Here is an 11,028-nt window from a genome sequence, read left to right as displayed (position 1 = left end):
AAAATACAAAAATAATACTACAAAAAAATAATACAATAAAAAAATGTAACACAATAAAATATAAAAAAAAAAGTAAACAAAAAACAAAAGAAAAAAAATGGACTTGGGTTGCCTCCCAACAAGCGCTTGATTTAACGTCGCGGCACGACGCCATCACTTTCACCACTTTTTCTTCCACTTTGAGGATATAAATTGCGCCCCCAATTTTGCATCAATTTTTCTGTCACGTTCATGAGGCGGTGGTGTGAAAATAAAGGAACCAAGCAATAGATAACGCATCTTGCACTTCTTGGCCCTTAAGTGAGGAATGTCGTTTTGTCTCCTTGGCATCGCAAATTTCAGAATATAAACACTTTGTTCCTCATCCATTGACTCCTCTATATGCTCGAATGGATCAATTCCCATGTCACCAACCAAGCACAATGTTGAAAAATGTTTAGAATGAGGTCCAATACGCTCTAACTCCAAAATTGTATTATTTTTGACATCCTCAATTTCGCACTCTTCGTCAACCTTGGCATCATTAATAATATTTTGGTCGAATATTTGAAGTTCCTCTTTCCGCTCCACAAGCTGGCCAGTATCCACAAAAATTAGTTGTGGGGCATCAGACGCCTCAACCTTTTTATTCAATTGATCATGCAAGTCATGGATATCTAAGCCAAATTGGTCTATCTCTTGCCTGAGCTCAATTCTTGCTTCTATTAGTTGTTCTGTCATATTTGAAAGACCATCACGGAGAAACTCATGAGATTTTATAAGTTGAGCTTGTTCCTTCAGCCAAGATTGGCTCACTATATCTGCTTCTTCAAAATTATTTTCTGGTGGGAGCTCGTTATCTTCAGCCACTTCCTCCGCCTCGGCCTTCATTCTCATGATTGCTGCACTAATTCTTTGTGCAGCATTTCGATTTTCATCTTGTAGCTCGACTACTTGCCTCAGAATATCCCTAAAATATGCATCACGTTCCATATCCTGTACTTCATTGCTCCTATCAAACTCATAAACATTATTAGAAACATACTAATAAGAGCTCTGAGAAGGATAATAAGAATTAGGACAACCATCCCAATGGCCACCTTGACCACCACACATATTACAAATATTCCACCCATAAGATTGAGATTCACAATTTTGCCACAAGTGTGGTCCTCCACAATATGGACAAGGATCACCATAATAAGAATAATAAATATTCGACCAATTATCATTCCAAGATGCCATATCAACAAAGATAATAAAATATAAATTAAGTTAAAAAATAAAAAAAATAAAAACTTGAATAGGAAAGAAGTAAAAATCCAATCTAGTAGAATAGTTAATTTCTAAGTCCCCGGCAACGGCGCCAAAAACTTGTTGCTCCCAAACGCACACGCAGGATACGTGGTCGACAAGTAATATAGGATTGTAAGTCCAGATATCGTACCCACAGGGACTTGTGATTAACTATTAACTAAATTAGACTATCCTAATTTTCTAAACAAGAATTAAATCTAGAAGTATTTGATTCTAAACTAATTAAATAAATAAAAACAAATAATGAACTTTTAACAGAGAGAAAGAGCAGATTTTTATGATATCAATGTAATGAAAACGATCTAGGGTTATGGGCTATCTAACATTCCTATTGTATTCTTCAATTAAATTAACTAACTAATTTATCTAGTTTATTGGTTGACAGGGTTAATATTGCTCATAAGAATCTGTCGAGTTCTTACTTGCCTATTCAAGCTAACCTAACGCCTATATGTCTATGGAGTTAGAATCAACAAGAACGCATTTATAATTCCTGTAAATCAACCAAGCAAGGCAATTAGGTATATGTCTATCCTAACTGCGAATTCGTTCCCCGATGCCCAGGTTCAAGAACTTGCTCTACTCAATCCTATATGCAATCTAGAATTCCCACTTTCGAGTTCAACTCTAGATTCGTAGATAGTATTCAATTGGTGATCAAGCAATCAAATAATTAAGTGCAGGATTGAATAAATATACCAATATGATAAACTAAGAAATCAAAATCAATATCCGAATAACAATAGTCATGAAAGAACCACAAACCCTAGAACGTGAAGTTTAGCTCCACATAGACATGGTAGCAAAACAACAAATCATACAAAGAAACATAAAAATTACTAAGTTGGTGGAAGAAAAGATGAAACCCGGCCTCCACGGCGGCTCTGTGCTCTTCCTTGGTCAAAAATTGCTCTAAAAAACGTTTTCTCATGTATATATACCAAGTAGGGTTGGACCCAAACAATTATACTTTCTCCAATGTGAAAAATGACACTTTTCACGGGTGACTCGCGCGACCTCGCGCGTCATTCGCGCGTCCTTCTGCCTCAGCCCCCTAACACGCGCGATTTCGCGCAAACTTCGCGCGTTCGCGCATTTTTGACCCTGTTCCGTTCAGAATTTAGAAAAACGTAAAACATGAAAGTTGTAGCCCTTTGAGTTAGCTTTCCAATCATATATTGTGGAGCCAAATTGGAGTTCTGAGCAAAAAGTTATATCTATTTTACTAGACAGTGCGCAATCTGCCTACTGAAGTCTTCGTTTGCTCTAATTATCATCCGTTGACCCCCAAACACGATCCCGGCTTAATTCCTTGAACTTTTACTCAAACTTTGAAGCTCCAAATCACTTGAATTCATTCCATAACATCTATATAGTTCGGAATCACTCCTACAAAGCATAAAACACACCATTAGTGCAAGATACTAGCGATTAAAGCTCAAACTCAATTAAAGTGCAGTAAATTAGAGTGTAATAATCGACTAAAATACGTAATTATAGCTTATCATCAATAGGCAAATCCTGAATGGAAAATTTGCAGCTGAAGTTCAGAAAATGAATGAAATTTCGACTAGAAGAAAAGATGCAAAGTCAAATGTTTAAAGGAAAGGCTTAGCTTTCTATCTACCTATCGATCTTTCAGAAACGTGGCCACCATTGATCAACGACAGTGCCTGCAAACCAGTACTTATCCTACTCCTACAGGATCATAAGATACATTATTTGGTTACATTTTATCTAAAGAAATGTATGAGAGCCAAGGAGGGAAAATGCATACTATTAAAGTATACTACAGCTTCATTTAGGTGTTCACATCACTATGTCTAAAGGGTGATTCTACTAATTAAAGTTTTTTCAAGCCCCACTTAGGTCTCATTCTTTAGCATATGTTTTTATTCTAGACTTAACTCTGAACAGGATGACTTATCAAGAAAAGTGATCACCCTATAATGTAAAATTGGTTTTTCCCTTTTGGGACAAGCCTTCATTTTTTCTTTTAATTTTAGTGTTGGATATGCTGTTGTTTGGATCTTTTGTGTGTGTGATAAACAACTCGCACACTTTCCCTTTCCAAAAAAAAAATCAATACACCAAGCACTACACTTAAATTTATTGGATTTGTTGCTAAAATATCGGTATTAGACCCGAACTCCCGGCAGATGGCCAGTGGCCCAAAGAAACGAAAGAATCGGTTACGTTTTTCATATGATCTCCTCTTATAGATAGACTAAAAAATCGAACAGAGTTCTTTTTGTAGCACTTCGCCTGCTGTTTCTATTTCTACATCTCTTTCTTCCTCACTTTCCATCCTTTCTTCTGTTTTTGAGGCTTCTTTTAGTTTCTTAGTAAGAATGGGTAAGTGTATTTTGCCTAAATAGTAGACACAGGTAATAAATAAGAGATACTAAAGATTCGAGCCATAGAATTTCTCAATTCTAACACAAGGTACTTATTAGATCGAATGCACTTATTCGATCTAATAGAATGATTTTTCCGTATCTAGACTAATACCAATCCAAGCCATTTGATCCATTAAAGAGTTGTATTCACTTCATAACATATATAGAACTAATACGTCAAAATAGCACGGTATAGCCAGTTTTCGGATTGGTCATTCAAAAATAGCCAGCGTTTACTAAATCAATGAAAAATAGCCACTATTTTGCTGCAACAGAGATCGGTCCAGCATAATATACTGGAGTTCGGTGCACCTGTGTATGAACTCCAGCATATTATGCTGCACCGGTATACTTTGCTGGCTCCAGTATAATATACCGGAGACTGGAGCACCGGTGCTCCAAACTCCAGTATATTATGCTGGACCGGTATACTTGCTGGAACTCCAGCATAATATACTGTCGTATTTTTCCGGCTTTTGAACAGTGTTTTCGCTCAAATTTATTTTTACATGAAAAGTGGCTAAATTTCGATAATTTTTAAAACTGAGCTATTTTAGAACGACCGATTGTAAATCTGATTATTTTTGAATTTCGAGTTTAAAAGGAGTGACATGGATAATGAGAATTTATATAGTTGATTCCAACTTACACGGAATTGAGTAATTATCATCTAAAGATGATGCGACACTGAGCTTTAAGATGATGCGACATAAGGGAGGATGCAACCAAAGCAATCAAACAGATAACTTCAATCCCCACCTGCTGTCCAACCATATCTTGCATGCAATTAACTTTTTTCCTTATAATAGAGTTTCTTTTGGGGAAATTACCAGCTAAGTCCATTTATAAGTAGCTTATTATAAAAATTGGTCAATTCATAAAGTATTACTAATATTAGCGAATTAACTATTTTTAGCAAAAAAAAGGGTTAAATTTTTGCTTTCTTTTGAATGGGTGTTATTAGAATAGATTGGGTACATCTTAAGGAGCTTGAATCTCAGTTTTGAGATGATTTGGTGGAGTTTTGAGGTGGTTTTGATTGAAAATTCAAATAGAAGATGAACATGAAAAAAATGATATGTGTATCACATTATGTATCACATATGTATCAAATGTGTATCACATGTATATCCATATATACCAGTGTGTAAGATACATGCGTGATACATGTGTCGCAGAAGAATTTTTTGAACTCGATTTTAACTACGAATTTTGATACCAAATCAGTCCAAATCACCTTTAATCTTTCTCAAAATTTGTATATTGACTCATCTATATATTTTCAATGAATTTCAACCATACCTATTGAAAAAAGATCCTTTTTCGCTTAGATTTTTGGATTCTTGTATATATAATTTTTTTGTATTTCATCACCTTGTTTGCTACCTCATCCATAAATTTTTCTTTCCGTCTTGCATCTAATGTTGCCGATCACGCTTAAAATATGGAAGGAGGTCTTTGCGTGTGATTCTTGGAGAGAAAGAATCTTATTTATTTGTGTTTTCAATTTTTATATGTATTTGGCTAGTTTTGGTAAATCTATGATTAATGCCTAGAGGTTGATAAGTTGGAACTTATTTGAGACATTTTTTAAGATTCCTTAGTTTATTTCTCTTCCATATGCTTATGGGGATTTCAATTTTGAACTCTCTCAAGTCTATTCCATTCTATTTTAATTCAAATTGGCCAAATTTTGTATGAACCTGAATGCTCCACCAAGAAATTAGAAAATGAAAAGCTACTTGCTCTATTGCTTATATCTATAAATTTTCTTAACAAGTCCTGTTTACTTTTTATTATTTGGGTAAATAATTAAATTCCGCATAAATAATTGCAGTTTCCAGGACATTTTCAAGAAGGGAAACAAAAAGAATGTTATATTAAGACAGGAAAAGTTAACACGTGTTGTTAACATTCAAACAACCATAACGAATAACGATTAACATGCAACAGCCTAAGCTATAGCCTTCACATGAACAATCCCTCAATCTGCTATTTTCCTTAATTTTTGCTTGCATCAGATCTCAAATCTAAATCTTTTTTTCTTCATTATGTTCTTCTTTTCTCAAGAAATGCAAAAAAGTCTAATCAATTCTCTAAAATGGTCTCTTTGATCTCTAGTACTTCTCATCAAGCCATTTCAACATTATTATAACTGATCTTTTTTGCATGGGAAATGCAATGGCTTCTTCAAAACCATCATATATCATTGTAGCTTCTTCAATTGGATTAATTCTTGCTGCTGCTGTGCATTATCGCCTCAAGAAAATTCGTGACCAAAAAATTGTTCCTCGTACTAAAGTTACCAATACTGGTCAGATCCTTAGGTTTGAGAGCTTTTCTCATTATGTAGGTAATTTTTCATGAATCCCTTTTACGATTTTTTTGTATAATAGTGATGTTCGAGTGAGTTTGCGTATATCTCGATTATTTAATCGTGTACCTGTTACCTCCCGCCAGCAAAAGATATTGAATAATTTGGTTCGGCAACGCTTAGGCAGATGGAAAGAAGAAATCACACAGTATTTTTATTTCTGCTGGGATTTGAACCCGGACTATCCTGATTTTCACCCACTTCATTAACCGTAAGCCATGCGTCTTTAAGATTTTCTTGGAGTTGATAAATGATATTACTCATGTATGAATATGCAGCTAGACAAATGGGATTTGCTGATAAGAGGGAATGTCCACATTTATGCAAATTAGCAGCTGAGTATATAAGGAAATCAGAAGGGTGTGAAGAAGATATATACAATTTCTTTTCTAATGAACCAGATGCTGATTCACTCTTTATAAAGCTAGTTGAAGAATTTGAAAGATGCATCCTTAGTTACTTTGCATTTCATTGGTGCCATGCTTCTCATATGATCAGCCAGGTAAATTAAGTTAAAGGATAGATCTTTGATCTCTTTGTGTTTCTAATTGAAGTAATTAAAATGTTAATTATTCTCTTTCAGATTTTGAGTGCTGATCATGCAGAGCCAAAAAAGAAGCTGAAAAACATTGTCATGGCAGCTACTAGGTACAACAATCCAATAATTAGGACATATTTTCAGCTACCTTCAAATTGGATTTAACTTATATACACTAATAGTATACCGCTAAATGGGAGCCTTGGAGCAACGGTAAAGTTGTCTACGTGAGACCTATAGGTCAATGGGTTCGAGCCGTGGAAGCAGCCACTAATGCTTGTATTAGGTTAGGTTGTTTACATCACACCCCTTTGGGTGAGCCCTTCCTCGGATTTACACTAACAGTATACTTAACGGAATTTTACACTGTCAATCAATTTAACCTATTATAGAAGATTACTTGCTTATGTTTTAGGTAACTAATTCCACTTATTATGGACAGTTTATCTCTAGTTGTACTTTACAAATGACATGATAACTAACACTGCCTTCTTCATTAAAAAGGGAACAAAGATTTGAAAGGGTGACAAAGAATCTGAAGGTTGCAAGAGTATTTACAACCTTAGTTGAAGAGATGAAAGCAATAGGACTTGTTTCAGCAGATGATTCACAGTGCACAGATGTTATGGTTCCAATGGCTCATAAAGATAGAAGCCCTGTCCTCCTCTTTATGGGTGGTGGTATGGGAGCTGGCAAAAGCACTGTGCTTAAGGACATTCTCAAGGAGTAAGAATATATGGCATAAATTGTAAATTTATGGATTTATAATGAATTCTTTATGTAAGATACTAACATAGAGCTGTCTGCATAAATTTTTGTTTAGACCATTTTGGGCAGGAGCTGCAGCTAATGCTGTTGTAATAGAGGCAGATGCTTTCAAAGAATCAGATGTCATTTACAAAGCCCTTAGCTCTAGGGGACATCATAATGACATGCTTCGAACTGCTGAGTTGGTAAATATATGCTTCTCAAATTTTCCTTTAGAGCCGTTAAAATGGGCTTAACCCGTGAGGTTAGTCCTACCTAACCTGCTAGCCTGCTGATGTTGGGCAAGCATGTGTTTGAAGCCATTTCAAATGAAAGCTGGATTGGGCTGTTAAATGCCATAGTCCGATTGGATCAGTCCGTTTTGACAGCTCTATTCTCCCATTATTTTCGACCCAATGTATATTCATAGCAATAACAGCAAACCCAGTGTAATCCCACAAGTGGGGTCTTGGGATACTAGTAATATCAAATATTTATACCTTGAGTTAAGGAGAGTGCAAACCATTGTCCTGCTTTCAACCTTATGGATTTTGCCAATTTTAAGGTTATGTTTTATTCTGTTCTAGTTATTTTAATTATAGTAATTGTTAAGGAACAATATGCCTAAGCAAAAGTTGCATTGAAATGTAATATGCAGGTACATCAGTCATCAACAGATGCAGCATCATCACTACTTGTAACAGCACTAAATGAAGGGAGAGATGTGATAATGGATGGTACACTCTCATGGATACCCTTTGTAGTTCAGACTATAACCATGGCCAGAAATGTTCACCGGCGCCGTTATCGCATGGGTGTTGGTTACAGAGTAGAGGATGATGGAACTGTTACTGAAAACTACTGGGAACAGCTGAATGAAGAACAAGAGGCCACTGATGGAAATAGAAAGAGAAGACCTTATAGAATAGAATTGGTTGGAGTTGTTTGTGATGCTTATTTAGCTGTCATTAGAGGAATAAGGTAAGACATAACCTTCTTAATAACCATGTGAAAAAGAAAATAAAAGTTACATTTTCCCATAACATATATATTTTTTACTAAGTTCGCTTTGTTATTACATAACAATAGTGGATGTAAGTAGTACTATAGTACTCTGTACTCATTGACTTAAAATCTTAGCTCTGCCTTTTCCTGATAGCTAGCATTTCTACCTAACTTGAAATTCTAGATATTAATACCAAGTAGAATAGTCGATTTTTTCTAGTACTAGTATTAATTGTGAATTTGTGGTTGTTTTGCAGGAGAGCAATCATGTGTAGAAGAGCAGTAAGAGTTAATTCACAGCTGAAATCACACAAGAGATTTGCAAGTGCATTCCATACATACTGTCAGCTAGTAGACAATGCTAGACTATACTCCACTAATGCATTGGAAGGCCCCCCTAAGGTACAACCAAACAACTTCCTACAAAATCTTCTTACTTTGTTTTTTGTTTCATTTCTCTACCTATAGGTCACAGATTCGAGCCGTCGAAATAGACACTAATGCTTGCATTAGGGCAAGTTATCTACATCACACCTCTTGAGGTGCGGCCATTCCCTGGACCTTCTTGAAAATAGGATGCTTTGTGCACCGGCCTGCCCTTCATTTGTCTTTGCCTGAAGGGAGCCCTGGAGCAACGGTAAAGTTGTCTCTGTGTGACCTATAAGTCACGGGTTCGAGCCATGAAATCAGCCACACTAATTCTTGCACCCCTTTGGGATGCGGCCTTTTCCCATATTTTGCACGAACGCGGGATACTTCGTGCACCGAGCTGCTCTTTTCATTTGTCACAGCTTGTTCATTCTTATAATTTGCCTAGCATAGTTGTAATGCTAAATGGGATATATGCAGCTGACTCCTATTGATTGATTCTTTTGTTGTGGTTTATTAATTCTCAACAGTTGATAGGGTGGAAGGAGAAAGACAAGACACTATTAGTTGATCCAGATGAGATAAATGTACTGAAAATGGTGGGAAGGTTGAATGATGGAGCAAACTCCATATATGAGCTTTACAAGAATCCACATCCAGCTTTTCAAGCAGGTTCTGTTTGGAAAGATATTGTCTTGTCACCTTCTAGGTTGAACATTCAGAAAGAACTCAAGTATTCCATTCAGAAAGTTGAAAGGATGAGACCCTAGCTCATCACTTTATTACTAGTTATGATATATTAAACTGCATATTATTTGTATTTAATTATCACAAAGTTATTGTTGCACACAATTAATTATTTTATGTGTGCAAACATTTATAAGAGAGACAAGGGATAGACATTAAAGTGACATATACTTATTATATTTTCGATTTTAATTTTCAAGATTCAGATTCATGAATCCACAACCTTGTGTTGCATCACGTAGTGGCTATAGCGGGTAGTTCCATGTTTATAAAATAATGGTAATATACTTCAATTTTGGTAGCTGTTATATTTAAATAGCTATATATAGCTTTAACCATAGATTCCTCTGACTAGCATTCAGAGATTTTATAACAACAATAGTAGTACTATTTTTTGGGTAAGATCGATGTTACGAGTACGATTATCAATTGTTTGTATGGGCTATTCTTTCCATTTAAATCAGTTTGAGGGAACACAAATCTTATAAAAATAAATTGTTTATACTACACTAGTTTCAAGATTCAGCACGTTTTATGGTCTAAAGTGTCATGTTATGTTTGCTTATTTTCATTTGTTTTTCTTTATTTTTTCTTTGTGAGGAAGCTCAAACGGGGTAGGGGGGGGGGGGGGGGGGGGTAAGGGGTTAATTTCACAAAAAAATCTCAATAATAGCAAAGTAATGAAACGATGTTTTGTTACAGTAAGTACCGAATGTTTAACCAAAAATTGAGTAATTCGGTCAAAGCTTATTTAAGAAGTACTCGGGCTACTAATAATCAAGAAATTCTATATTTACTTAATGACAAGAAAGGAAATTAAAGCTATGTTTTAAAAGGCAGAATTGGGACTCGCCCAGGACTCGCCCTGGGGCGGGGCACTCGTAAAACGCCCCTGAGCTTATGTGTGGGACTTAGTTTCGTGAGACTTACGCCTCGGCCGTCGGGCTTACGCCTCGGACACGCCCAACACCCAGCGTACTGGGCGCGCCTAATAGAACTTTATGCAATTGTGTGTAACTAACCTTGTAAATCCTCAAATTTTCTTAATAAATCGTTAACTATTCAAAAATTACTTTTTTCTTAATCATAAATCATTAAGTGGAGAGTATTTTATGTCATAATTAAAATAAAAATTATTGCACGTTATCCACTAAGATTGCTATGATAGTAAATTTTAAATAAATCTTTCGTTTAAAAGTATTTATTTATTAACTTTTGTTATGTCTTTGTTGTATTAGTCCATAATTTTTTTATAATTATTTTCCTAAATATTACTTTTCATGTTTACGATACAATACTTATTAATTTAATAGCTCAGTATTAGCTAGTAACTATTTACAAATAATTAGTTATCATGATATAGTATGGTGAATTATGTTTCACTTTATTAACTTGTTGAAACTTAAAAATAAATGATGCTAGAGAATCATATTTAAATTGTGAATTATATTTTTATATAAATTCTCTTTCAAATAGAAAGCATATTAAATAAAAGGGGTATTTTTTAAAACAAATATCAAATTATAATATCGAAATTCTTTTCAAATTCATTA

At 35.0% G+C, this 11,028-nt stretch overlaps 1 protein-coding gene across 1 annotated transcript; it reads left to right on the top strand.

Moving 5' to 3' along the window:
* The first annotated feature begins 5,593 nt into the window (after positions 1 to 5,593).
* LOC109215802 lies at positions 5,594 to 9,667 on the top strand. Its single transcript, XM_019379912.1, has 8 exons — positions 5,594 to 6,048; positions 6,348 to 6,571; positions 6,653 to 6,717; positions 7,112 to 7,333; positions 7,431 to 7,560; positions 8,013 to 8,335; positions 8,617 to 8,761; positions 9,259 to 9,667. The coding sequence occupies exons 1-8, from the start codon at positions 5,865 to 5,867 to the stop codon at positions 9,496 to 9,498; spliced, it is 1,533 nt and encodes a 510-aa protein (XP_019235457.1). The 5' UTR covers positions 5,594 to 5,864; the 3' UTR covers positions 9,499 to 9,667.
* Positions 9,668 to 11,028: the final 1,361 nt, after the last annotated feature.

This window comes from Nicotiana attenuata, unplaced genomic scaffold, assembly GCF_001879085.1.
Source record: "Nicotiana attenuata strain UT unplaced genomic scaffold, NIATTr2, whole genome shotgun sequence".
Lineage (NCBI taxonomy): Eukaryota > Viridiplantae > Streptophyta > Magnoliopsida > Solanales > Solanaceae > Nicotiana > Nicotiana attenuata.
This window is presented reverse-complemented; position numbering and strand designations above follow the sequence as displayed.

Bases quoted from the DNA above. Each gene is read 5' to 3' on its own strand.
- LOC109215802 (XM_019379912.1), top strand. From the start codon at position 5,865: ATGGGAAATGCAATGGCTTCTTCAAAACCATCATATATCATTGTAGCT. The intron at 6,049-6,347 runs GTAATTTTTCAT...ATGAATATGCAG, and splicing joins GAGCTTTTCTCATTATGTAG to CTAGACAAATGGGATTTGCT. The intron at 7,334-7,430 runs GTAAGAATATAT...ATTTTTGTTTAG, and splicing joins CTTAAGGACATTCTCAAGGA to ACCATTTTGGGCAGGAGCTG.